Source organism: Equus przewalskii, chromosome 6 (assembly GCF_037783145.1).
Source record: "Equus przewalskii isolate Varuska chromosome 6, EquPr2, whole genome shotgun sequence".
Classification (NCBI taxonomy): Eukaryota; Metazoa; Chordata; class Mammalia; order Perissodactyla; family Equidae; genus Equus; species Equus przewalskii.
Genome location: NC_091836.1, coordinates 46,093,045 through 46,120,291, shown reverse-complemented (window position 1 = coordinate 46,120,291; position 27,247 = coordinate 46,093,045). Strand labels below are relative to the sequence as shown.

The 27,247-nt window shown below is 61.4% G+C and overlaps 1 protein-coding gene across 17 annotated transcripts in view; it reads left to right on the top strand.

The window, feature by feature from the left end:
• The window catches only part of NFIX (nuclear factor I X), a 90,929-nt gene that overhangs the window by 54,357 nt on the left and 9,325 nt on the right, over positions 1-27,247 (top strand). For 12 of the 17 annotated variants that reach the window (XM_070625338.1, XM_070625328.1, XM_070625336.1 and 9 more), the window contains exons 3-8: positions 15,779-15,841; positions 16,160-16,234; positions 16,577-16,697; positions 17,740-17,876; positions 20,695-20,817; positions 22,917-23,092. In XM_070625338.1, coding sequence (XP_070481439.1) covers positions 15,779-15,841; positions 16,160-16,234; positions 16,577-16,697; positions 17,740-17,876; positions 20,695-20,817; positions 22,917-23,092 — 695 coding nt within the window. The remainder of the gene's footprint in view (positions 1-15,778; positions 15,842-16,159; positions 16,235-16,576; positions 16,698-17,739; positions 17,877-20,694; positions 20,818-22,916; positions 23,093-27,247) is intronic. The other 5 variants (XM_070625332.1, XM_070625337.1, XM_070625327.1 and 2 more) reach the window with 1 other exon arrangement.

The following is a 27,247-nucleotide window of genomic DNA, read 5'->3' as shown; positions in this document are numbered from 1 at the left end:
GGGCCCGCCGGGGAGGGAGCGGGAGGTGCTGAGCTCACCGCCTCGGCATCCGCCCTCCCCCGCCTCTGGTGCGAGGGCCGGCCGCACTCCCGCCAGCGCTCGCTCCCTAATAGCTTTTTAAGTCCAACCACATGTGTCTGCGGAGCGCAGAGCCGCCCCTCACAGGGCCTCCCTCTCCCCTCCCTTGCCCGAGACCACCCTCCACTCGGAGCAGCCTGGGGCTGGGGGAGGGGGCCTGTCTCCTGAGAGCCCATCTGCTTGCCCCTGGGGCCAGCTGAGCAAGAAGGAGCTGGGCTGATGAGGCTGCTGGCTGAGGCTCGGGGCTCTCAGGTGTGTTGTGGGAGGCCAGACCTCAGGCTCCCCTTTCTGTCCTGGGGCCTGGGAGTCTCTCACCCTGGGACAGGCGAAGAGGGGCCAGCTGTCTGGTGCGGAGCCTGAAATGGACGCTAGGTGCTGGATAAGGAGCCCTAACCTCCCCATGGGCCTCCCCAGCTGGGGTGTAGTGCCAGCACCCACTCCCCTGCGGTGACCCCGTGATCGCCCCTCCGGCTGGTACACGTGTGGTTCCCTGTGCGTGTGAGTGGTCTGTGGGGAGGCCTGTGGGGTGCGGTTTCTCAGGAGGGGAGTGAGGGCTGCGAACTAACGGGCAGGCAGGCCTGGGGTCCTAATGAGAAAATTGCTTCCAGCCAAGGAGCCTGCTTTGCGGCTGCAATTGCATCCAGCCCCAGCCAAGCCCGCTGCCGCAGTCCCCGCCCTTCGGGAGGGCGTGGGGGAGGAGCGGGGCTTGCACACGACTCAGCCCCCGCCCCCAACACCTTGGAGAAACTCTTCTGCCTCTCGGGGAGGAGGGGACTTGAGCGGGCTCCGGGGCCAGGCTTGGCTCGGGATCCGATGGCTGATCCTGAGGAGGGAGAGGCGGGAGAGGCCGGAGCAATTCCCCTCCTCTCCCTGCCGCTCAACTCCGCCACACTCGTGGGGCACCCAGTGCCTGCGGAGGTTCTCGGAGAGGGGGACCCATTGCCAGTCTTCCCGAGAGAGGGCGTGAGGAGTGCTGTGTTTCCACGTAGATCCCCTGTGCAAACCTGTCTGTGCATTGTCTGTGTACATGGAGACTTGTGAGGTTCAGGGGTCGGCCCCTTTTCCTGCCCCTCCACTCAGGGGAGCCCAATGCCTGGAACCCAGGCCAGGGGACCCAGTCGGTGAAAGGCCGCTTAGCTTGCTTTCTTCTTCCTGTTTCTCACTTGGACCTTTGAGCAGAACAACCTACAGAATTTGTGGGGCCCAGTGCAGAATGAAAATGCAGGGCCCCTTGTTCAAAGATTAAGACTTTCGAGAAAGGAACAGCAGAAACCAAGGCCATGAGGCCAGCCCTGCTTCCAAGGAAGCCTGGTACCCAGCACTCTGAGGCCAGTTGGCTCAGTGAGCTCTGGCCTTACGGATCAGCCGGTCACGGGCCTGCCCCTGCCCTGCCTGAGTGGACCAGAAGGTTCCACCTGCCGGTTGCCTGTGAGGGGGACTTATCCACTCCTGGGAAAATCTCTTCCTCCCCTGGGGCTTAGGTCTCTGCTGCTGCATCGCTCAGAGACTCTGGATCACCCGTTTTCTGGATTTTAGATGTGGTGGTTAGGTAGGAGGGCTGTGGAGGGAGGGGCCGGAGAGAGAATGGGCCCCATCTTCAGTGCTTAGAGATTCTCAGGCCAAGGCTGTCCTTGCCACCGTGGGTGAAACTGACAGTGGAACTGCATCCCCAGAGGTGGAACTTGCAGCTCGCTGGGCCCAGGAGGCACAGGTCAGCCTGGACCTTCTTGCCCCACCCCCCAACGTGGGGCCTCACCCAGGCACTGGCGTGTTGCTGTGGCTGTGCAGAGCGGGGAGCAAGCAGGAGTGCTTGGAGGGAGGGAAGAAGGCAGGAGGAAGGAAACAACCCCATTGTCATCCCCCAAATTACTGGCTGGGATGGCAGGGGAGGAGGCGGAAAGCCGACATTGTTTACTTAATTAAAAGTAAACAACAATTTGCCGCTGCCAGCCTCCCATTAGCTGTGTGCCGAGCCCTACGAGCTGGGGACTCGGCTTTCGCTCCCGCCGAGCCCGCTCCTGTTGCCACACCCCCAGCCTCGGCTCCCCAGTGCCCTGTGCCCTTCCCAGGTTCTGCCCTCCTCCGGCTGAGCAGGGGGGACAAGGCAAAACCAGTAGTGTCTCAGAGTCCTGTGGGTCAGGATGAGTGTCAGGAAACTGTCATTTGGCAGGCCACTGTGGGGCAAGAGGCCCCTGAATTTCCACACTGTTAGGTTTGGTTGTGGTCCAGCGGCGCAGGGCAGGGGGCGCCACCTCACCCAGTTAGCTAGATGTTGGGCTCCCCGGGGAAGGCAGCCTCCCTCCCTCCCCAACGCGGCGGCCCCAGTCCACGCTAACCTGGAGGCCTGGGCCTCTCTGCCCCACCTCCCACTTTTTTCCTTTTCCCTTTTAACAGCTTATAAACATCCTTCTCCCATCTTTTTGGCTGTGCTCCCAGAAGGGGGCTGTTCAGGACTCCGGAGGGCCAGGGAGAAAGGCAAGCTCCCTGAGCCTGAGGGAAGAAGGCTGCTGGAACTGGGTCCCCCTGCCCTGCCAGGACAGTTACAGGTGACCCCAGGATCAGGGGATGGGGGATGGCCTGTGTTGGGCTGAGCTGGGGACACCCAAGCAAGAGAGGGGGGCGTCGAATGGCCAGAGGGTTGTACAGGGGCTTCTGCTGGCCTCCAGGGCTGAGCAGGGCACCTTCCTGAGGGTCTGTCCCCAGGCAAGTCCCCACCTTTCCTGTGGGCTCCACCCCCGGCAATGTAGAGCTCAGACTCCTGTCTGGCCCAGGGCATGACCTCAGGCTCAAGACTTTAAAAGTGTCTGAGCTTTCACTTCCCCAACCAAGGGGACCGACTCTTACCAGCACTGTGCTGCTTTGTAAAACTGCTCACTGCCTCCTCTGGCCAGATGGGTAAGGTGGGGAGAGTATCTGAGAAAAAAGAGCCAGACCCGAGACACGGGAAGCCAGGCACACTGGGATTAAAGCCCAGAGTGGGAGGGGGGAGGCGAGGCGCTGGGAGTGAATACATGAGCTGCGGTTTTCATCTGATGCCTCAGAGCAGTGGGTCCCACTAGGGCTGATTCTGCCCTCAGGGGACGTTTGGCAACGGCAGACACATTTTTGGTTGTCACAACTGAGGGGGTGTGATGCTACTGGCATCTAGTGGGTGGAAGCCGGAGATGCTTGTATCCTACAGTGCACAGGATGGCCCCACCACGGAGAATGGTCCATGGGGCAGGGGTTGAGACCCTGGCCTGGAGTTTTGCCCTCTAAGGAGATTTAGGTACCCGCTCTCCCCCCGAGCCATCCTGTCCCACCTCTGTCCTCGCCTGCAACATTTGCATCCTCTCGTCTTCCTCCTCCACCATCAGGATTCACACATCACATCCACACATGTGCATGCATGCATGCACACACGCTCACACCTTCCAAATTCACACACATCAGGGTTTTCACATGCACTCACACACACACAAAAATCTAGGAAGTCTGTCCCGCGCCTAATTGAATTAAAGGCCTGGGGTTTGGCAGGACACTGTGTATCTGAGCTGCAGGACAGGACGCTTCAGGCTCCCTGCGGTTCCAGCTGCTGCTGCTCCTCTCCCCTCTCCCCTTCCCCCACTTCCCAGGCCAGGGGCCTCCTCCTCCCTTCCCTTACCGCCTCACTTTCTGCTACTGCTGGCAAGAGGCTGGGCCTCCTGAGGAGCAGGTGCTCCTCAGCAGGAGGACAAGGGGCTGTCTGGAGTAGAGTTGTCCAGGCCAAGCCCGTATTCCAGGTTTTCTGCTGCTCATGCATGGGGTGGGAGCCGGAGGGTGCCCAGGGTTGGAAGGTGGTTGGAAGCAGGGACGCACTTCTTGGCCAAATGTAAAGCTACCAAGCTCTGCGTGAAAGGTGTGAGGGCTCTGGGGCCTGCACCCCTGCAGGAGTGGTCAGGAGTCCTAATGGATGGGGTGGGGTCCCTGTGGAGGGCATACAGTGCTGGGGGACTGCCATCCCTCAGGTCTCCTCCCTTACCTGAGCAGGGTGGGGGATGGGGTGTGCTGCAGAGCAAAGGGGATTCTTTTCAGTGTCTCTCTCCTCCCACCCCCTCTTTGGTCTCTGCTATGGCAGGCTCTGGGGGTGGGCGTGTTCTCAGCCCCCCTTTACGACCCTACCCTGGCCCTCCTTGGGGAGCAGAAGTGAGCTCAGGCCCTACCTCTCATCTGAGGGGGACCCCAGCACCAGAGCCCAGCCCTCGCTTTGAGGCAGCCCTGCATGAACCACCCCTAGCCCAGAGCCCGAGGTCGTTGGAAAGGGCCTGCATCTGGAATGGGTGTAGGAGACACCCGGGGCCTCACTGTGGGCATCAGGGGCGTGGTCAGCCAGCCTGTGCCTCTTGGGGCACCATTTCCTAGCACATGCCTCTCTGGCCATGGCTTTGTTGGGAGCCTGCTGCATGCAGAATCGGCCCCCCAAACCCCACAGCCTCAGAGCAGCCTGAGCAAGCTGCTAATGACTGGCAGCACTGGCAGCCAGGGGGCCTTTCGGAGGAATCCAACCCAGCCCAGCCTCGCTTGTGTGACCCTTGGTGCTTGGGTACAGAGGGGGCAGGGAGCAGTCCTCCCCTCCACCAGCTGACAGGAGGATTGGGAGAAGGACAGGGGGCCGGAGAAGCGGCCAGGTCCAGTCCGGAGCCCTGAGAAGGGATCTGCACTGCCCAGGGTCATGGCGGGGGGGGGGGGGGGGGGGGGGGGGCGGGCCTCACCTCGGCTAACCTCCGCACTGAACAAAGGGGCCTTTTTCCCGCCTGCCCGGGAGGGTGCGCCTGCCCCACTGCTGCCACCACGGCGAGGAGCGCTGGTGGGGTTTTTTTCCTTCCTGACTTTTCTCCGCTTCTCTCTCTCTTTGGGTCCTGATCTCTGACTTTCTAGTCTCCATTTTTCACTTTTTGAGAGAGGTGAAAAAATAGGGAAATATCCCTTCTCAAGCGTTTATCAAGCGCAGAAGCAGGTCTGTGCTTCCAAAAGGTGGGGGCATCTTGGGCTGGTCAGGAACACTCCTGGAGTCAGGCGGCCACAGACTCGCCCCCATCCAGGGCAGCCCCGCTCCGGGCGAGCAGGCAGGGACTCAGAGCCGTGGTGGGGCCGCGCAGGGTGGGCCCAGGCTCATTGGGTTACCCCGCCAGCCATGCTCCTGGCAGCCCCCCCTTGCTCGCCGGTTCCCCGGCCCCCTTCCATCCGGCCCCCGCGCCGCAAGCTGTTCCTAATCAATGAGGATGGGAAGCTCGACCCTCACGTCACGTCACGGGATGTGCTTGGCAGCGGCAGCACCGACAAACGCTGCCTCGGGCAGCACAACCCAGCCTCCGAGTGGCCTGGGCCCAGCCGGGTCCTCCTCCTCGTGCTCGGCCTCGCGGGTGTGCAGAGGGCACCCGGGGCCCAGGAGCCCCGGCGGCGCAGGTCTGCCGCCGCCGCCAGCCTTAACTCGCTGCGCCACCTAGCCGCGGAGGGCGGGAGTGCGGCGCCGCCGCCCGGGAGCCCCTTTCGGTCTTCACGGTGTCGTGAGTGGGTTCCGTGGCGCCTGCCAGCCTGGGCGATCTGTGTCGTTTTGTCCCCTCAGCAGCCTGGACTGTCCTAGCCGTGCGTCTGGGGAGCTGCCTCCTACCAGGTGCCAGCCCCTATACTCTGTCCTGGTCCAGGCTTCTGGAAGATGCCCCTCCGCTCCTCCTCTGCTCCCTTGCACTGTCTGTGCCTTCCTTATGTATGCTGGGTGCTTTGTGGTGTATAAACCAGCTCATCTCCTCCTCTGTAAGAATTCCCGCTGGTGTCTCACCACGCCATCCGAGGCAAGCCTGGCTTGTGCTGCACAGGGAGGAGAGGAGGCCTGGGAGACATGCTGTGCATCTCATAGCAGCAGGTCTAGGATTTGGACCCCAGGCTCTGATTCCAGGCCCAGGGCCCCTTCCGGCACCCAGAGCTGTCTCAGCCCCTCAGGAGGCCGCCTTCCTGCCTACCCCTTCAGCCCAGTGTGGGCCGGAGGGCTCTGAGTTGGAGATTTGGAGTCAAAGGCCCAAATTCCTCTGCACTGCTCTGGACATGGGCTGCCTTAAGTCCTCCAGGGTGGGGAGAGAAGCACGCCTGCGAGAGGGCTCCCCTGCCCTGCCCTGCCTTTTCCAGGGAGGCTCCGGCTCCTTCCGCTGGTCAGTCCCGCCCTGGGATGTGGGCCCAGCTGTGCTTTGCAGGAGGATTAGCGGTGCTGCGTTTCCATGTCAGTTCCCTGAGTGTGAGTGTCAAGGGCTGGGCCTCCAGGAGAGATGTTCTCTCCTCGGCAAGGGGAAGGTGCCAGCTAGCGGCCGCCTCTGTCCCCGAGTGCTCAGTGTAGCCACGGTTGAAGGGTGAAGGACCTAGAAGTGTCTCTTCAGAGTATTGTCCACTCCAACCGCACCTCCAGGATGCAGTAGTGAACAAAACACAGACAGGACCTGACCTCAAGGGGCTCAAGGTCTGGAGGGGCGCTCCTGGCCAAGAACCTCTGGCCTGAGAGGCCTGGTGGCCAGGTCCTTGGGGCTCTTGAGCTGTCTGGAGCCAGAGTCTCTCCCTCCCTGCCCTGGCCCAGCCTGAGGGTCCCAGCGCGGACCGGATTTGGAGGAAGCGCTGCTCAGCTTCCAGCCTCCAGCAGAAATTCTCCACTCAGACATTGGAGGATGGCGTGTGTTTCTATTTGTTCTTCCATGAGCTGGAGTTCATGTCCCCCCACAAGGCAAGTCCCCAGCAGACGAGGCTCCTTTAGGCCCACCAGCCTGGGTGCCAGGTGCTGTCCCTTAGGAGGCTAGGAAGTCAGGCACCTGAGGTTGAGAGTCAGGTGGCCTCGGCCTGCTCCCCTTTCCCCCAGGCTCCCGGGGTTCCTGGACAGATTCTCCCAAGGAAAGGGGGCAGCAGGAGGCAGGTGGGGCAGGACTGCACTCACGGCCAGAAAGATAGAGCACGAGGAGGCTGGGGGGCCCTCATGCTCCTGCACCCCTGCTGTCCGCTGGCCCGCTTTCCGCAGGTGAGGAGACCCCGACCGTGGGGGCCTTCCCCTGCCCAGGGCTGAGTTTCCTCTCTGTGGGGACTCACCTCGCCACTCTCTTCTCCTGGTCACTTGTTCCTTCTCTGCACCTCCTCCCCGTCCTCTGCCTCCCCTCCCTTCCCTAGAACATTGCAACATTGCAAGGCTGGGCGTGGAGGGGCCTGGGGTCTCCCCAGCCCCTCACCTGCTAACCACCTTCCGGACGGATGCTGGCAGCTGGATGCAGCCCAGGCGGTTGTGCTCACGAAGCCGCTCCTGAGTATTTTCAGGAAAGTTTTCTCCCCACTTCTGGCATTTTTTTTTTTTTTTTCCAAAGGAGTCATTTCCTCCTCTGCTTTCTCTCTCCCCCTTTCCCTGCCTCTCTTGGACCCTTCTCCCGCTCTGCTGCTTTCTATCGCAGGCTTCTTTCTTTGAACCACTTTGCTTTGGCCTGACTTGCTATCTTGGCCCCTCCCTCTCTTTCTCTTTTGGTTTTAACCTTGTCTTTTTGACATTCTCTTGCTCTGGGGTTCACTGCCTCCTTCCCTCCTTCCCCCAAACTCCCGCATGTCCCTCAAGCGGCCTGCAAAGCCTCTGCCTCCGCCTTCTCGGCCGGGTTGGCATTGGTGCCCGGAGGACTCTGTCCCTTTACAAATAATTAGACCAAGGGCAAGTGTATTTGGGGGTGGGAGGAGGGTGATAGCCTGGCGCTGGGAGGTGGGGACGCTATTAATAGTCCTAAAAGCAGCTGGGGGTGGGGGCGGTTGTCTGGCCAGGCCTGGCCTGGGCAGCTCAAAGGGCCAGAAAGGGCAGCGCTGAAAATAGCGGGTGGGGGTGGGGGCGCAGCTCCGCAGGCCCCTAACCTGAATGTGGGTACCCCCTCCTCAGGGCCTGCGTCTTTTCTTGGCGTGCGGGGTGCGGGGGGCATTCTCTACTGTCAGTTTCTACCAGGTTGGGGGGGAACAGAAGCTTCAGGGTCTGGGGGCAACTTTTCTGGACCCCACCATCACATGACTCCTAGCCCCAGGCTCTCTTGGAAATGCTGGCTCCAGCTGCTGGCTGAGTCGTGGCACCAGCCGATGCTGCCAGGAGAGGCGTCCAGCCGCCCATGGGGCAACGCCTATGCTCCTGGTGTCCTCAGCTCTTGTATCTCCAGGGCTGGACTAGGATGGGCAGGGCCTTGGGCCCGGCACCCTCCGAATCCAGGAGCACAGGCATTTTCTCCCCCTTCCCTCTTGGCCTTGCCCATCTCCTGGCCTTCCCTTTCCCTGCCTCCCCACTGTTTCCAGTGTGGTGGCCTCCGGAGACCATGTACTGCGTCCTCGGACAGTGGAGGGATGCATCTGTGGAAGGCGGCTGGGCTGTGGCTTTATTTCCAGAGGAACTTCTCTACCCCTCTTTGCAGATGGTAACGGGCCAGGCCCCAAGGGAGCCCCTTGGCTCACTGGCCATGGTCTTTGGGGTCAGACACCAAAAAACCGCAATATAGGGTATACTTAATGTGTCACAAAGAGTATAAGCTCCTGTGGGAGGGGAGCTGAGGGTTAGCCACAGGGTCCCCGCCAAGGTGGCATTTGAGCTGAGCCCGGAAGGAGGAGTAGGATTTCAGCCAGTGGAGGTGAAGGGAACTGGCGATCCCGGCGGAAGGCAGGACTGTGAGCCGGGCCCTGGGCTAATAAACACCTTAACCTGTTTCCTCCTGTAGTCCTCTCCTGAGGGGGAGGGCAGGGTCTGCCTCTGACAGCCCAGGAAGCATTCCAGAACTTGGCTGAGATTCTGGAGCATGGGCATGACCTCAGGCGGAGCCCCGTCTGCTGTTCCTGGCTGCCCACCTCTATCTCCCCTTGCCCTTGGTGTGCCCCCTTTGCCCCTTGGTGCTGAAGGGAGGCCCCCCCCCCCACCCAGGGCGGGGTGTCCTCAGGGGTAGTGCATCATTGTACCTGCCTTGAGTGGGCGTGCTGTCCAGACCAAGGACGCCTCCCTGGGCAGGCCTAGAGCAGAAGGCTCCTGCCTCCCTCTGTGTCCCTGCAGGTCCCTCCCTTTGCCTCCTTCAGTAGCCCCTGCTGCGCCTTCAGTCCCTCTCTGATGGGAATTCTGCTCTGATGGGCCTTACCTCTGGAACATCCCGGATGGTGTTACTGCCAGGCCCTGGGTCTGCTCACTGACTCCATAGACAGTCATGGAGAGCTGAGGTCTGAGGTGCTTGGGGTTGGGTCTGGGTCCCCACAAAGGGCAGACCCAGGAGGAGCCTGCAGGCCCACCAGCATCTCCCAGAGCTGCTGTGGGTGGGAGTCTCATGCATTGACTACTGGGCTGGGCTTGGAGAGGTAGCTGATAGGCTGGGCTCTTTCCCTCCATCCACCTGCTGCGTGCTCTGCTCTGCCCCAGGATCTGCCCCTCCTCCTCTCTTCTTTGATGGGCACTGTCTGTCATCCCATGGGAATGAGCAAGTGGGTACCCATTTTCCCAGGACTTTGGTGCCCAGGCCCCATCTCTAGTTCTCCCTGGGCTGGGGGCAGTACTAAGAAAGCTGCTCCTGGCAAATGTGGGGCAGAGAGCACTGAGCAGCTCACACTGTGGGGGCACCCTGGAGGCCTCAGGGCTGCTTTCCAGAGCCCAGCCATTGGAGCCCACTCTGCTGCTCTCCTGGGCAGCAGATGAGCCCAGGGACTTGCCTTCTCCCTTCCCACAGCCTCACTGCCTGGCGGTGAGCCCGGCAGGAGCCAGACCTGGCCTCGCTCGGGGGATCACAGACAGTACCCATGGAGGTGGGGTGGGTTGAGGTGGAGAAGGTAGCCCTGCCATGGTCAGGGACCAAGAGTGGAATGTCCCATCCAGATGCTGGCCCTGGCCTGCTGGGTTCCTGTGGCCTGATCTGCTGTCCCCGCCCTTCCCCCCCTTGATGGCCTTCCTTGAGCCCAGGCCCCAGGGGCAGCCAGAGCAGGTCTAGACTACGTGTGCGCTGAGGGTGCCTGAGCCTGCTCCTCTTCCCTGTCACTCATCCCCTCTGCCCCTGTGCAGGCAACTCCAGTCAAAGGCTGGAGCCCCTTTGGATCCATGAATGGAGGGGGAGGGAGGAAAGGAGAGGTGAGGGTGATGGGGGGTGACATGTCTCCCCACCCTGCCCTTGCCTGCACCCCCACCCACAGCTCAGGGCTGTGCTTCCTGGTCAGGCTCCTGTCTCCAAACATGTGGGGATCTAGAGATGGCAGTGGAGGGAGAAACCTCAGGATGGCTCTGGGGCCTGTGCGTGTGCACACTGGCTTGTGGGAGTGGAGTGGGGAGTGGAGAGAAGGAAGGGAAGATCCTAGAAACCCCTGGGCCTGGCCGGGGCTGAGCCCCACCCCTCTCTGCCCTATGGCTGCCCCGGGTCTGAGGACTTCCTCCTCCTTGAGTCTTCTGTTTGCCGAGACCGGGAGAATCCCTCTGTGCCCCGTTTCCCTAGCCCCCCATCTGTCCGCTGCTCCCCTCCTCAGGGTGTCTCAGATTCTCGGACTTAGGTTTCAAGAGGCACAATAGTTACATTCTCCGGCTCTGATTGCTGCAGGCCGGGCCTCTGGCTCCCCTTGAGATTGGGTTTCCCGTGCCCTGGACACTCAGGAATCACAGAGGAGCTGGGAGAGAGGGAGGGAAGGGGGTACCACGCAGGGGAGGCTGGGATCGGCTCCTGAAGGGATGGCACCCCGAAGAGAGCACGCTCCCTCCCCGCTTGCTTCTCGAACCTCCAGCCTTGGGAGAACCCGGGGAGGCAAGCGCGCCCCAAGGGCTGCTGCCCCAGCCCCCAAGGCCAGCCATCCTGGGGGGCTGGATGGTCCTCTCTGGCCCGCCTGGTGCTTAGCACCAAACATGCTATGCACAGTGGGACCACAGTTCTTCACGCACCCTCTCACTCCACCTTTGTGGGACAGCAGGAAGGGGCTGGGAGCCTCTCCAAGCGTGTGCACATGTCTGAGTGTGCTCGCCTGAGTGTACACATGTACCCGGGTATGCAAGTGTGGGTGTGGTCAGGCCGAGTCTACATGCCCCCTCAGCCCCCAAGAACTTGCTTGATGGGTGATGTGCGTGCGGGCAGCCGGCCAGCAAGTTACATGTGGCCCCTTTCACAGAGAGCTTGCTTCAGGTGCCAGCCGAGGCCGAGCGTTGGCTGCAGCGAGCAGGAATTCCTCCCTCACCTAGCGGGAGCCATAAATACCTCCCTGTCTGTGACTGGAAATATATGTGTGGCTATATATAAAACATGCCGTCACTCAGGGTTCACGTGCACGCTGGGCGGCTCCGGGAGGCTCCGATGAAGAGGCAGAGTCCTCTTGGAAACATGCACACGTGTGCGTGCACACATGCACACACATGCAGACAGGATCCAGAGAGGAAAGGGGGCCGGAGAGAGGGAAAGTGAAGGAGAAGGAAGGACAGAGAGGGGGCACGGAGCCAAGACAGAGCAAAATGAGACCAGAAATGGGATTCCAGAGGGAAAGGCAAAGAGCTGAATAAAGGAAGCAGGGGGCCTCAAGGGCTGAGAAGGGGGAGGGGGTGGAGAAAGGCGGTATTAGGGGGGCTTTGTGGCTGTCCCAGGAGAGGGAGGGACCTGTGGAGGAGAGGGGCCCATGCAGCGGTTGGCCGCTGAGCCTCACCCAGGGCTGGGTGCTGCACGAGCCTCTGGTCCACAGGCCGTTGACGCAGCAGGGTGACTGAGGACATGTGTGGGTGAGTGGGGGGCAGCCCCGGACCCAGAAGCCAAATCCCATTTCAGAGCCTCGCTCTGCAGAGCCCACTCAGGCCCACGCCACGACAGAACCCAGGTTTGTCACCTGCTCCTGCCTAAGCCTCCCTTCCAGAAGCCTCCGCAGTGGCCAGAGCCCTGAGGCCCCTGGCAGGCAAGGCCTCTGCCTCAGAGGTGTGATTCGCGTGAGTGGCCCAGGTTCTGAGAGGTGGCCGGTCAGCACAGCATGCTCCTGGGTGCCTATGAGCCAGCCTGCCCAGCAGCGTCCAGAACAAGCTGTGGGCTCCAGAATCCTCCCCATCCCCAAACCTGACCCAGGGGCAGGGCCCCAATGCCTGCCCGCCCAGGGCGTCCGTCGCTGGGCAGTGGCTGCACTCAGTCTTGGGGAGGCTGCATTTGATGGGCGGTGGGCGGGGGAGGAAGCTGAGAGCATGGAAGGTTCTCTGATCCCCAGCAGCAAGACCGAGGAAAACGGAGCTGCCTCGGGCCTTGGAGAGGTAGTGGTGCCCCTGGCCACTCTGTCCCATCTCCAGTCTCTCCAGGAAGTGAAGGCAGCTGTAGTCACTGAAGAGAAGTGCAGGTAGGGGGTCTGGGTTCCTTTGCCAGCCCCAGTCAAGGTGGCCTTGAACTGGAGGTATGCACTTTAGGGTCCCCACTGCTCTGGCAACCAGGCTAGAGAGAAGGCCAAGGCCGGAAAGGCTGCCAGGGGACGTGACCCCAGAAGGCTGGGGAATCAGAGTGACAGCCTCGGGGGCACAGGCCAGGCAAGATAGGATAAAAGATGGAGCTGGGCACCTGCTCGCCTTGTGCCAGCCGACACCATACCCCTCCACTGGCCCACAGGCCACCAGCTGTCCCATTGTCCCCAGTGAGAAAGCAGACCCTGGAGAGGGGCTCCTGTGTGGCAGGAGCTCACTCATGCACGCCCGCCCTGCAGGGACTGCCAGGGGAGAGCCACCGGTGCTGGGCAGGGGCGAGGGGAGAAGGGGGGCTTCGGAAAGAGGAGCCCCCCGTGCCGCAGTCAGGTCTCCGCCTGTGCTGTTGGCAGGGGCAGCGTGGGGCCTGCGAACAGGAGATAAAGAGTTCAGGCAGAGGGTTCTCTCTCACTAACCGTGGATTTGTGTGTTTGCTCAGCTGGGGGTTCCGATAAGCCCGTTCTGCCAGATAAAAGCCAAGCAGCCATGAGGCGGGGCCTGGGGAGGGTGTCAGAAAGGGGCCTTCGTCCTGCCTGTCCTGAGGCCTAGGGTTGTCCTCTTCCCCAGGGAGCCAGAGAGAGGAGGGGGTCGAGGTGCAGGGTGCTGTGTGCTCCCTGGCATGCCAGCCTTGGGTGCAGCTCCTGACCTCTGGGGCTGGCCAGAAGAGGGCCTGACCTCAGGGCACAGCTTCCCAGAGAGCCCACCATGTAAGAGAGGTGGCCTGGCTGCGCCGCCTCTGGAGGGAAGCCTGTCCACCATGGGCCCAGCAGCCTCCTTCCCCCATTTGTCCACAGTGTGCCCTGAGCTGGCTGGGAGGACAAGCGCCTGTCCCCATCATGTCCCTTACTGTCCTGAGGACCCCGTTGCCTTGGTGGGGGGGGGGGTCCGCTCTCGCCGAACTAGGTGAGCCCTTGCACCTGGGGACGGCCCATGGGGGCCTTGGCCTCCTTTAGCGAAGCATGGTGCACCCCACCTCGGCTCTCCCAGCCCCTTCCACTTGGTGCTGGCCAGGGGGATGCAGGGGTGCTGCCTGATCAGGACGGTGGGCCCTGGCTGCAGCTGCCCCTGCCGCAGGCTGCCTCTTCTGCCTCCGAGCCCCGGGCCAGATTTCTAGTCTCTCTGCCTTTTGTCCTGGAACTGAGCTGAGCGTGCTGGGGGCCGTGGTGGTGGCATTGTGGGGCCGCCAGCCGTAAGATGGCTGCCAAGGGCTAAAATGGCTGCCAGCAGCGCCCGAAGCAGCCCAGAGGCGCGTGGCAGCGGGTCTGTCGGCACCGGATCCTCGCTCCCGCTTGCTCCCTTACGTGGAGCTAATGGTGATAACAGCAGTAATGTTTCGGGGCAGTGTCCTGGTTTAGAAGGATTTCCTGTCTGTCGTGCTCTCCTGGAGCCCCATTTGTCTCTGCCTCAGTCGCTGGCCAACCTCCATCTCTTTGTCGGGTTCTCTCTCTTTCTGTCCCTGGGCTGAGTGCGCGCATGCGCGTGGCTTTCCTGCTCCACCTGGCCCCTTTCAGAGGGCCAGGACCACTCCCATCGGGTGGGTTCCAGGGCCTTCTCCATCTCCCCTCACTCCCCTGGCGCAGGCCTGGAGGGCTCAGTGTGGACTGAGTTGGTCCCAGGATGGGTGGGTCCTCTGAGCAGCAGAGCTTGGAGTGTGTGCTCCTTGATGGCCTCCATACGCTGGTCCTGCGGCTCTGCCCTTCCTGCCTTACGAAGAGGGAAAGGGTGTCCCTGAGGAGCAGCAGGAAAATACACACACACACGTGAGACACCGTGGGACAGAGATCACTCTCCCGGGAGCATGGAATAAGGTCCTGTGGGTTCTCTCCAGAGCAGAGTGCCACTAGCAAAGAGGGGGCCGTGGTGGGGTTAACCACCCCTAGACCGGCGAGGCAGGAGCGCAAAGGGAGGTGTGGAAGGACGCACTGCAAACCCAAGGGCTCCCTGTAAACCTCTGTCTTCTTAAATTGGAGAAGATTTATTATTACTGTTTGCACTTAAAAAAAATCGAACAAGGTAAAGGATGGCGGAAGTGAGGCCTGATGCTATCCTGGGGGCAGCCTGTCCTTTCCCACTGGCCACATTGGGCAGGCAGCCAGGCACTCGATCGGAGCCGTGGTGGGGGCTTCTGTTCTGCCCTCCGTTCCTCCCGAGCGGCCACAGGGCACCCCGCCGCAATCTCTTGGGCCTTCGGAGTCCTTTAGGAACTTCCTTTCTGGTTACTCCCCACTGTGAGCAGCTTGACTGTGAGGCCAGTACGGGGCAGACTCCCAGGCTGCAGGCTGACCTCAGGTGGGGGTCGAGCTCCGGGAGCTAGGGTTGCTCCAAAGAGTGGGGCCAAGCCCTGGCCACTACTGTGGCACGAGTTTCTGATGCCACCCCCATGTTGTTCCCCTACGAGCAGCTGATTCTTTCCTAAATGCCTCCTTCCCCCTGCCCCACACCCTGCCCCGGCCCCCTCTGCCACCCTCTCGCCAGCTGTCGTGCCCGAGCAGGCATTCTGGAGGTCCCCGTTGTGCCCCTGGCACACAAAGCTTGGAGGGCCTGGGGGGCGGGGCGGGGGGCTTTCCCAAGCTCAGCAAAATATTCACACACACACTCCACCCTGCCCCCAGCCCTCTGTGAGCTCCCACCACACAATGGGCCCTTGTCTTGGGGCTCCCTCTGAGCAGCTGTGGCACTGGGGCATTAGACAGCCCAGACAGGCTGGCACAGAGCGGGCGACGGCGTCAGGGCAAAGCTCCCCCCTCCGTGTTGCCAGGCACTGCCTGTGAGCATAAAGGTGAGGTGGGGGCGGCACCGCAGACAGGACCGGCTCTAATTAATGAAGGGAGAGGAGGAAGGGGCTGCTCCTCGGGGAGCTCGAGCCGGTTGGTGGATGGGGACCCTTGGGTCCGTCCCAGCCATGCAGAGATGGTCGCTGGCTTCTCTCCCTCCTTGCCCGACTCTCAGCCAGTGTTGTTCACCCGCAGGTGACTTTGCTCCCAGGGCACATTGAGCAGTGTTTGTAGACAGTCTTGGTTGCCACAAGTGGGGTGCTACTGGCACCTAGTGGGTGGAGCCAAGGATGCTGCCCAGCACCCCACAGTGCCTAGGACGCCCTGCCACAGAGCAGGATCCAACCCCAGCGTCACCAGTACTTCCTTCCCCCTGGCTGTCTCCCTGGGCTCTGGGGGATGGCGGTGAAAGTGTTTGCAGGGCTGGGGGGCAGCTGCTTGGCTGGCGTTGGTGGGGTACTTTGGTCTTGACCCATTCCCTTCTTTGTGTCTTCTGCAGAATCCGGACAATCAGATAGTTCAAACCAGCAAGGAGATGCGGACATCAAACCACTGCCCAACGGTCAGTGCCCCCGCCCACTGGCCTGTGCCCAGCCTCCGGGGCTGCCCTGCCCCACGTCCTCCTCTGCCCTTCCATGCCCTGGCCCACCTGGCCTCCCTGGGTTCTTCTCCCTCACTCAGCTATCCCTCCACTCACCGTCAGCTGCTGTCCTGAGGGGAGGGCCTCACCTTCGGGACATCCCCTCTTCCATGTGACAAGGGTCCCTCTCCAGGGTCAGCCTGTGGCTGGGATGGGAGCTTGGGAGGGAACAAGTCCAAGCTGGGCTGGGGAGAGCTCCTGGCCTTGCCTCACTCCCTCCCTTGTCCTTTCCCTCTGCAGGGCACTTAAGTTTCCAGGACTGTTTTGTGACTTCTGGGGTCTGGAACGTGACGGAGCTGGTGAGAGTATCACAGAGTAAGTGAGGCCTTTCTCTGGGCTGGGGCAGAGCCCAGCACAGCTTGGGGGGGTGCCTGGGACCCCATGTGCCCCCTGCTGATGAGGTCTTGGCGGGGGGCAGACAGCATTTCCTGGGACGCTCGCTGCCCATGGGCACTGGCTTGGTGGGGTCCAGAGAACCCCATCTCTCCGCTCCACTGCTCTGGAGGGTGACAATCACAAGCAAGGCAGGAGGTTCCCTCAGTAGCCTTCACAGGGAGCTTGCCTCGGGGCTCCTGGGGGCTGCTCACAGGCCACAGAAGGGCCCGCCGGCCTTCTTCCGCACCTCCCCAACCTCATCACCCTGTCGCTTCTCCTCAGCTCCTGTTGCAACAGCATCAGGGCCCAACTTCTCGCTGGCGGACCTGGAGAGCCCCAGCTACTACAACATAAACCAGGTGACCCTGGGGCGGCGGTCCATCACCTCCCCTCCTTCCACCAGGTAAGCCCGGCACCGGCCTGCCCTCTGCCCTCAGGCATCTCAGGTGCTGTTCCCCGCAGCCTGGGTGCTTCAGAAGGTTGGCCCTGGTTGAGGCGCCGGCCCAGAGCAGCCTGGGCCTGCCGTGCTCCTCACTCTGAGCTCCTGCTCGCACTCGGCCCTGGGGACATCGGCTGGAGCGAGGCCCAGCTCTGCCTGGAAGGTGCTTCCATGGGAATCTGAGGAGCCCTCTCTCGGGGACGTGACATTTGAACCCAGCCATACAGGGGCTGGTACGGGTGTGGGGTGGACACACCAGGTAGAGAGAGTGGCCTCTCTCCCAGCTGGGGCTGGGCAGGCCGACAGGGCCCACAGGGGGCTTTGGAGGCCAGAGGAAGGTGGTTAGACTCAAAACCCACTGAAGGGTTTTAAGCAGGAGATGCTGTGGAGGTATGTTCCAGAAAGTAACCTCCAGTAGCAGCGTGCGTGGGCAGGGTGCCGGCCAGTGGGAGGCTGTCCCGGGGCTGGAGTGGAGGAGGGCCAAGGCGGGTGGGAACGTGGTGAGAGGTTTGGGAGCAGTAGGGCCTGATTGGGGCCGGGTGTGCAGGGCAAGAGAGGATCCTGGCCTTTTTAAAAGAACTTGGATGTTTGGCTCATTGTGAGGTTTTTGGCGTTCACTTTGATTTGTTAAAATATTGCATTAAAATATTATATTTTCATATTTATAATATCTTAATATAAAATAACATAATACTTTGACGTTGAGTTTTGTGGCACCCCCTGGCAATTTTGTCCCTGGCAAGTCCCTCACTCACCTTGCCCTGACCCTGGGGGCTGATGGGAAATAGAAGCAGATGAGGGTTCCACTCCCTTCTTTGACAGGGTAGCTGGGGTGGGGGATGAGGGTATCAGGAGAGGAGGAGGGGAGGCAGGCTGGCTGGGGGGCTGTAGGGCTGGCTGGGGGTGGGCACACAGTCAGTGCCCAGTAGTGCTGCTGTCACTAGCGTCCACTCCCCACACGAGGTGCCCACCCTCGGCCTGCCTGACTCCTCTCCTCCTTCCCCAGCACCACCAAGCGTCCCAAGTCTATCGATGACAGCGAGATGGAGAGCCCTGTCGACGACGTCTTCTATCCCGGGACAGGCCGCTCCCCAGCAGCTGGCAGCAGCCAGTCCAGTGGGTGGCCCAACGATGTGGATGCAGGTATGGGCGCCGCAGGGCCTGCCCAGCGCAGGGTGGCCGGGCCGCTTCTGCCCCCGGCCCCCCCATCTGCTGGCGAGCCTCCCACTGGTTCCTCCGCACTGTCTTCTTGCCTCCTCATCTTCCAGAGGAGGGCAGATCAGGCTGGAGCGGGGAGCAGAGGCAAGGAGGGGGCTGTCACGGAGTGGGCAGCAGAGCCCAGGGACGTGGCGGGTGGAGAGCGGAGGCCTGGCCCTGGGCCTCTGGTGCCCTTCCCTTCAGAGGCTCCTTGGCCTCCTTCTCTCGGTGTTTCTGTAGAGAGGTGGCCCTGGCCCTGTGGTCATCATGGTTTGAAGCAGTTTCTCAGTCTGGGTGCTGTGGACATGCAGGGCCATGTCCTTCTCTGGGGTGGGGGGCGGCCTGCACACTGTAGGGTGTTGAGCAGCAGCCCTGGCCTCCACTCACCAGGTGCCAGTAGCACCCCCACCAACCACCAAACCAGGTGCACCAACCAAAAATGTCTGTGGACCTTGCGGCACGCAGCCCAGGGTGGGGACAGACGCATCTGGAGAAGAGAGCTGCTGGTCGGAAGGGCCCAGCTGCACAGAGAGGAACAGAGCCTAGTAAAGGCTGCGCAGAGCCCTTTGCCAGCAGGGAGTCAGCCTGTGCTCTCCTCCCAGTCCCTTCTGACCGTTCCCTCCAGGGAAACCCACCCACCTTCACCTCCAGTCTTGACAGGAGGTGTGGGCAGACGCAGAGAGCCCAGGTGTCACAGAGGGAGCAGGCCTGTAGATGTGCGTGTGTGCTCACACGTGCGTGAGGAGACTGGCTGCAGGGTACTTTGGCCTGACACACTGGTGTGCAACCTGTGTGTGTCCTGGAGGTGCGGGTGTCTTGGGGCCAGGGAGTGCAGACTCGTGTGTGTGAGGCGTGCATGGGTCTGCCCTGGTCAGGCTGGGGACAGGGGCTTTGCTCTCCGACGCAAGAAGATGAGGGTCTGACCGAGTGGCACTTTGCCTGGTGTTTTCCTGATGTGCCCCCCTGGGAAGGGCCACGTGGATGGGCAGGGCCAGGGCTTGGAGAAGCTGGGCCGGAGTGCAGGGAGATGCTGCTGCTTTCCTGCTGCCCAGATGCAGGCACGGGCTCTGGCTTCTGCTCTCCGCTGCCTGGGAGGAGGTGGGGAGGGCTTTCCTCCAGGCCTTGGGCTGACGGAGTGGGTCTAGCCAGCGAGGCTGCCTCTGCGGTGCCCCTCCCAGGGTCTCTGCATGGCGAGCGGGCACCTCGGCAGCCAGGCCCAGATGCTTCCCTAGGGGAACCTTGGGAGGCCGAGAGAAAAGGGCTTGAGAAGGCCCTGCAGACTCCCCAGCCAGGGCCTTAGTTCAGCAACTGCTTCCTCAAGGACTCGTGTGCCTTGACACCCTGTCCACGGCTGTGTCCTGGGGCGTAGGCCCCCAGGCCCCTGCCCAGACCTGGTTCCCAGGGAGCCCACCCTTCTCCAGCTCCTGCTCTCTCCTTTCTGAGCTCTGCTTGAGTGCCCGTCACTTCCCCTCCTTCCAGCAGTCCTGCCGCGCACGGCCCCCCACATCCTTCTGTAGCACCCCCAGCTGCCTTGCTTTCCCTTCTTTTCCTCCAGACCACCCCCGGCCCCCCCCCCCCCCCCCCGGCCGTGATGTTTCCCTATGCTGCGACAAATCGCCAATTAAGCAGCCCAGCTGCAGGACGGGGAACAGCTGGGGAGGCGCTGTGCAGCCACGGGGACAGCTGTGCACAGCTGGTGGGGGCGCTCCCCCCCCAACTGTACCAGCTATCAGGTGGCACACAGCTGCCGCCAGATAACACCTCTGCTGGAGGCTGGGAGTGTTCCCTTCCCCCACCTCTTCCCTCTGCGGTTCAGAGCTCTTATTTCTCTGTTCTGCAGTCCCCCACCCCCACCCAAACTGACTGGATTTGTGCCTCAAACATGGCAGCTCTGGAGATCTGGAGTCCACATTGCCCCTCCCAGCCTGGGGCAGCCTCGAGGCTCAGCCCAGGACAGGAGACAAGCTCTCCTGGAGGCCCTGCCCGGGGGGCCTGCTTTGTCGTAACATCTTTTGGATGTCCTGTTGACTGGGCACAGAGATGACCTTGGCTGGCAGCATCAGGCTCCTACAGGGAGAGCTCAAATGGGGTGTTTTCTGTGCCCCTGTCTCCTGCTGAATGCCACCCCGTCTCTGGCACCAGGAGCCGAGCAAAGCCCTGAAACGACCCCTCCTCTGGCAGCCCAGACCCTCTGGCTCCCCTAGCCAGGGAGTCTTCTCCTGTCTAGCTCTGTCCCCAGCCCCTGCCCAGGCCCTCCCGCCCCCTCCCTGCTCTCTTGTCAGGTGTGTACCCCGCTGTGGTCCCTCCGAGGGTGGCTGTGCTCTCCCTTCATGCAGGGAGCCCTGGCCTCTTCCCACAGAGCCCTGGCAGCCCAGGGCCCAGGGAGCAGACCTCAGCCTGGCTCCCTCGGAAGCTGGCTCCTTTGGCTTCTCTGCACACCTTCCCCGCCCCTGCTCCTGCTCCAGCCTTTCACTCTGTGCCCCCTGAGATTGTTACCTGCTCGCCAGAGAGCAGGATGGGCCCCCTTGCTCATCCCCTGCCCAGCACACCCAAGGGCCTCATTTTCCTCTCTGGTTGGAAGCACACAGGGGCTGAGAAACAGCCAGAGGCGGGCAGAGGAGGCCAGAGGGAGCATGGTGGGGGAAGGGGCAGCCGAAAGGGGGCCAAGAAGAGAAGGAGTGAGCTGCTGGCTTCCCGCTCCCGCCTCCCCGCTCCTGCCCCAGCCCAGCTAAACGTGCCCTGTGTTGCCGATTCCTCCCCCCAGGCCCGGCTTCTCTAAAGAAGTCAGGAAAGCTGGACTTCTGCAGTGCCCTCTCCTCTCAGGGCAGCTCCCCGCGCATGGCTTTCACTCACCACCCGCTGCCTGTGCTTGCTGGAGTCAGACCAGGTGAGAAACGGGGGCCCGGGGGGGCAGTGGGGGAGGCGACAGAGCGCGCCGAGGGGCAGCTGGCCTGGTGGAAGGCAGGGGTGCCTGAGTGGTCTGGCAGGCTGCGGGCCCAGGAATCTTTGAGAGCTGCCCGGCCCGGGGCCTCCGCACCGTGTTCCCTGGCACCTCCCACGCTCCTCACTCCTCGTGTGCATCCCTGAGGGCCTGTGTGCTTGCGCGTGAGTGGGGGTGTGTGCACGTGTGTGTGCTGTGTGCGGCACAGGCCTGACTGACTTGCCCTCTGACCGCAGAGGCCTCAGGCCTCTCCTGCCCTGGTCTCCTCTCCTGCCCGCCGTGGGTGGGTGCGAGAGCGCAGGCTTCTCCCTCTGCCTGCCTTTCAGCTCTTCTCTCCCAGCTCCTGGCCAGCCCGGGTTGGAGTGGGGCACAGAGTGACAGGAGCACTTGTAGGAGGACAGGCTCCCTTCTTGGGACCTCCCGGCTCCTTTCCAGAAGAGAAGGGCTAGGCCAAGGGGACCTCGGGTGGCGCCCGGGCTGCTCTGCACGGAAAGAAGCCGCCCGCTGCCTTGGGGGCTGTTCTCTTGCTTCAGTTTCACCCAGAGAGGGTGCTTGAGGGGAGAACACCTCGGTGTTCCCCAGGGGATGGAATCAGGCAGGAAGTTGTGGGAGCTGAGGCCTCAGCATCACCACTCCCTCACTTGTTTTTTCCCTTCCTTGGCACCCATCTGGCAGAAAGAGGCCTGGACTTTTTCTGGAGACTGCCCGGTGTCTGCCCACCGTCTCCAGGGCCCTTCTATAGGACACAGAGAACAGCGAGGTTTACCTCCCGGCTTCCTCCTCGGGGCCTCCTGGCTGGGAGCCCAGAGGCAGCCGGCACTGGGGCAGGGCGTGGTGGCCGCAAGGTGGGGGCGGGGAGCCCAGGCCCTCTGCACAGGCAGTGGGAGGGCAGCAGGCCGCCCCACTCAGCTTTTATGAACTCCAGCGAGAAGCCAAGTTTCCTTAGCCCCTAATGAAACCGAGAGCAAGAGCGAGCTGATTGGAAACAGACGGGAGGGGGAGGCCTCGGCAGGCTGGGGAAGAGCTGGGGCCTGTGCTGGGGTGGGAGTTGTGTGTGCGAGGATATGTGTGCAAGGGCTGAGCACACAAGAATGTGGCCTGGGCAGCAGCGGCAAGGTGCACACCTACTCTCACGCAGGGGCCATGTGTTCTCATGGCGGGGCGGCCTGCGCTGGTGCGGGTTGTGTCTTGATCCAGGGCCCCAGGAGTCCTCTGCCTCCTCTGGTACCTTGCCCTGGCTCCCACCCAGGCACTGGACCAGCAAGGCCAGTGAGGTGCTCGCCTTGGGCGCAGAATGTCCGGGGACACCTTAAATCTCAGTCATCAAGATAAATAATATTTTAATGCCATATTTTAAAAAATTAGAACTATTGCAGAAAACACTTGAGCAAATATCAACCTTTTTTTTTTTTTGAGGACGATTAGCCCTGAGCTAACAACTGCCACCAATCCTCCTCTTCTTTTTGCTGAGGAAGTCTGGCCCTGAGCTAACATCCGTGCCCATCTTCCTCTACTTTATATGTGGGATGCCTGCCACAGCATGGCTTGACAAGCGGTGCGTAGGTCCACACCTGGGATCTGAACAGGAGAACCCCGGGCCACCGAAGCGGAACATGCGAATTTAACCGCTGCCGCGGCACTGGGCTGGCCCGTAAATATCAGCATTTTAAACAAAAGATAGGACTGAGCCTGCACTTGCACAACCCTGCCTTGTGCCTCACCTAACCCTGGCCCTGGTTCCAATCAAATTTATTTACAAAGACAGGCAGCTGGCCTGCGGGCTCTAGTTTGCCAATTTGACTTTTTTTTTTTTTAACATTGTATTAAAATGTAATTTCCCTTGATTACTGAGTTTTTTGGCGCCAGAGGCCAGTGCCTCGCTCTCCTCACCCTGAGCCCGGCCCACTCCTGCCCCATTCTCCGTTTTTGTCAGGACTCTCAGTGCTCTGACCAGCAGTGCCCTTGTCTTCCGTGCCCCCACCCCCACCCCCCGCCACTGCCTCCTAGGCCCTGACGCCCTTTTCCTCCCGCCCACGTGCATGCAGGGAGCCCCCGGGCCACGGCGTCAGCGCTGCATTTCCCCTCCACGTCCATCATCCAGCAGTCGAGCCCCTACTTCACCCACCCGACCATCCGCTACCACCACCACCACGGGCAGGACTCGCTGAAGGAGTTTGTGCAGTTCGTGTGCTCGGATGGCTCGGGCCAGGCCACCGGACAGGTGAGTCCAGAGGGCCCTGGAGCCCGCCACCGCTCATCTCTGCGTCTGTCCATCTGTCTCAGGGCTCACAGAGAGAGGGCCCGAAAGCCAGGAGCCATCTGCGGCTGGAGCAGCTGAGAGCCGGGAGTGCCGAACGCCTCGTTCTTCTGGGTCTGGGGTAGGGGTCTGTGTGTCATGCCTGGGCCTGCCCAGCACGGTCCACCGAGCGGCTGGGCCCACCTTGCTGGGCCTCCTTGCCCTCCCCAGGGTCTCTGTTTCCCCAGCGGGAGTGTACCCGTGATCTGTCCAACCTGGGCCCCGGTCCCTTACCTCCTAACACCTGTCTTAAGCCTCAGGGCTGCAAAGATTTGGTAGGGTTCTAGACTCAAGGTTGCCCAGCCTCAGCACTATTGACACTGGGGCTGTTCATTCTCTGCGGTGGGGGGCCGTCCTGTCCTGTGCACTGTGGGGTGTGGAGCAGCGTCCCTGCCCCTGCCCCCATCGCAGCAGCAGCACTGCCCCTCCGCAGTCTGAGACAGGGAATGCCTCCAGACTTCACGTGTCCTGGGGGCATCGTCCTCCACACGGGCTGTCGTGGAGACTCCCGTTGGCAGGACTCGTAACAAGGGTTCTAGGTCAGTTACGATTCTGGAGTGAAGCCCTTCTGCTTCTCAGTCTGGGAGAGAGACTGGCTCCCCAGGGAGCTCGGCTGCCCTGCTGCCCTCCTCTGTCCACAAGCCTGAGGGCTTGGTCACTGATGAGCGGAATCATGTGGCTGTTCAGCAAAGGATTATCCCTGGTGGGAGGAGGCCAGAGGTGACCCTTCGGTGGGACAGTAGTCCTTGCTTATTCCCTGGGAGACCACGCGGGGTTGGGACACGGTGGTCTCTAGACCTCTGGGAAGGTTCCGGAGCCCCAGCAGCACGCTACACTATGAGAAGGCCCAGTGCCTTTGCCCCGAGCCGTTCTGGTCTGGAAGCACTCTGTGAGAGGTCCACTGGGGAGGATGCTCGAAGGGCCACGGTGGGGAAGGGCGTTCAGAAGCCCCCGCCAGAGGCAGTCCAGGGAAGGCGGCAGGTGGCCCTTGGCCTCTTAGCGCAGTGCTGCCTCAGGGTGCTGTGTGCAGAGCAGGCATCTGCTATGTGCTGGGGTCGTGATCCAGGGCAGGACCTCGCTCGGCGTCCTCACTCTCACTGTCCACAACGGAAGCTGGTCCTCTTCTTCCCCCTGCACTCCCTCCTTCCGCTTTCCTCGTCTCCTTTCCCCCTCTGCCCTGCGAGGGTTTCTCTTGCTGCCTCTTCAGCTCCTTAGCACCCTCAGAGCCTTGCCTGTCTCTTTGGATGGGCTCTGTCCACTTTGAGAGGCATGGAGGGAAAAGTGGATGTGACCCCCGACAGCTATTGCCCTTCCTTCAGAGACACCGGCAGAGTCTATGGGAGCTGCCAGCCTGTGTCCCAGCTCCAAGGAGCCTGGGGGGAGTATGGATCAGGGAGGCCAGACATCCCGCTTTGCCCATTTTCTCACGTCCAGAGGCAGCTGGGGTTTGGAATCAAAAAGAGATTGACCTGGGGGAGCAGTTTAGCCCAAAGAGCCACCCCTAATGCACAGGACCCTTGAGAGTGTGGGTCAGTCCATCCCTGGACATCCTGACAGCTGGGTCCTGAGCTTCTCCTTGACTTGGCCAGTCAAGATTAAGGGCTCACTTGGCCTAGAAGGTTCTCGTCTTGAGGCAGGTGCTTGCTCCGAGTCGACCATGGACAAAATGCTGCAGACAGGGGTGCAAACAGCCACCCTGGTTAAACAGAGAGTCTAGCCCAGGTGGGGCCTCTCTGGGTTTCCTCCTGTGGCCTGTTGTGCCCAAGGTGGTGGCAGGGTGAGGGGAGTGAGCCTGCTCCGTGGGGCCCAGCTCCTGAGAGGGGGCCAGAGACGGCACCATGCTCTGGAGGGGGCACAGCCGGCCGCGGGTGTGGCAGCTGACCTGGCAGCAGGCTGTGCTAGCTCCGCGACCACCTCCAGAGCAGCAGTTCTCAGTCTCAGAGCACACGAGAGTCAGCTGGAGGCATCGCCAACGCCCAGGTGCCCGGGCCTCAGCTGATTCTGAGTCAGCAGGTCTGGGGTGGGACCGAGAAGCTGCATCTCTCTCCTAGTTCTCAGGTGCTGCTGCTGCTTCTGGTCAGGGGACTCACCTTGAGAACCACTGATCTAGAATCTGAAGTTACAGATCATATTTGCAGAAAAATATATGCATACAAAAATGTCACAGACAATTTGCAGACAGGTTTCCAGGTGCCCCTCTGGCTCATCCTCCGGCCCCAGCATAAGTCCCTGATGGAGGAGAGCCACATCAGCGAAGGCCGAGGGCAAATGGAGACACCACTTGGTGGAGATGCAAAGGGCAGAAAGAGGATGCCTGGTTAGCTGCATTTCTGGCAGAGAGAAGAGACTGCCAAGCGCACGAGATGGAGGAGCTGCAGGCCCGATGGGAGAGCATGACTCTGGGAGGCAGGAAGCGTGGTTCCAGCTCAGCCTTGACCACCAGCGCCGGAACGGACAGCCCTGCGTCTGCGTCTGTTAGAGGAGAGTCGGGAGCTCTCCCGGGCTCTAGGTTCCTTCTAGCTTTGAACTCACAGATTGTAAGGCACTGAAAAATCACAAGACCATGAGAGTTTTAAAACCTCAAGTTGTTCCCCAACCAGAGCTAAGACATCCTAGCCTGGCTGGCAGTGGCTTCTAGAAACTGAAGGTTGTAAATCCCTGAGTTTCAATGTCCAGCCGTATTGGGCTGGGATTTGCTTTATCAAATGGGATTAGTGATTTTGATCCTCGGAGGAGGAGACAGGCTCTCAGGACTAGAAGGAGGCAGAGACTGCCATGTGGGAGCAAGAGCTGCCTGGAAAGCCCCTGTGTCCCACCGCTGGGGGCCCACGCTCAGGACGGCCTGGAGAGAAGAAGCGAGGCTGCGACCTGTCAGGACTGTGCCGTTTCCTGCTCTGATGGAAGAACGAGCTAGGAAGCAGACAGACCATGGAAGTCAGGGCAAGCAGTTGCTGCTTGTAACTCAGCATCGCTGCTGCATGGCCGCAAACCCTTGCCCTCTGGCCTGTGCTCTTGCCTGGGACCGAAGGGTCTGTTTCTGAAATGACACCTGGCACAAAGGGGCTCCAGCCCAGGACACAGTTGGGGGCCAGCAGCCACTGCTCACTTTTGTCAAGGGCCTTTGAGTGGGCAGGGAAGATAAGTAAAGGGAACCATTTGGAGGGACAATGTCAGACCTAAGTGCTGATCATAAGTGAGGGATGGAGGGTGGAGCAGCCAGAGCTCAGAAGGGCATGGTCCACACAGCCGCCCAGGGGCTCTGTGGTTTGAAAGCGCAGCGAGATGGACTAGTTGATTTAACTCAGTCAAGGGAGCTTGAGTGCTGCACGCTTGGGCCATACAGAGGTGACGTTCTGCTGGCTGGTCAGGGAGCCTGGGGGGTGGCCTGCTTCGAAGGCTCCAGTGGAGGTCCAGAGCATCCCAGAAGAAGAGGCAGAGAGAGGTGGATGGTGATTCAGGGAATCAGGCCGGCCCCCTCGGTGGGGACGTGTTGTCTGAGCAGGCCTCGAAGGGTGTGGGGAAGGGTATTCTAGACAGATGGTTCTGCAGGGAGCCAGTGTGCAGCCCTCACTGCTTCGGCTGTGTTCTGGAAACCCCAGTCGGTTTGCAGGGGCAAGTCCTTGTGGGGAGGGAGTGCAGGGGCGTGAAGGTGGAAGACCCTGTCCAGCTGCACCTTGGGGACCTTCAATGCCCACCTGGGAGACTGTGTTTTGCAGCAGATGCGGTCGGAGCCGTGGAAGGTCTCAGTGGATGAGAGAGGTCTGAGCTCCTTTGCATTTGGGGAAGAGGTTGATGACCCTGCTGGAAAGAATCCACAGGCTCCCTGGAGTCAGACAGACGGGGCCGTGAATGTCAGGCCTGGCCAGTTACAGCCGGGGCTTTTGGGTAAACGACTTCACTGTGCAGGGCCTCAGTTTCCCCAGTTGTGGAGGGGGAGAATAGAGATTCCCCTGCAGCAGGGTTTCCCAGCCGCAGCGCTGTTACGGTGTGGGCCGAGGAGCCTTTGTCCTGGGGCCCGTCCTGTGCATTGTGGGCTGTCCAGTGGCATCCTCTGCCTCCACCCACTCGATGCCAGTAGCG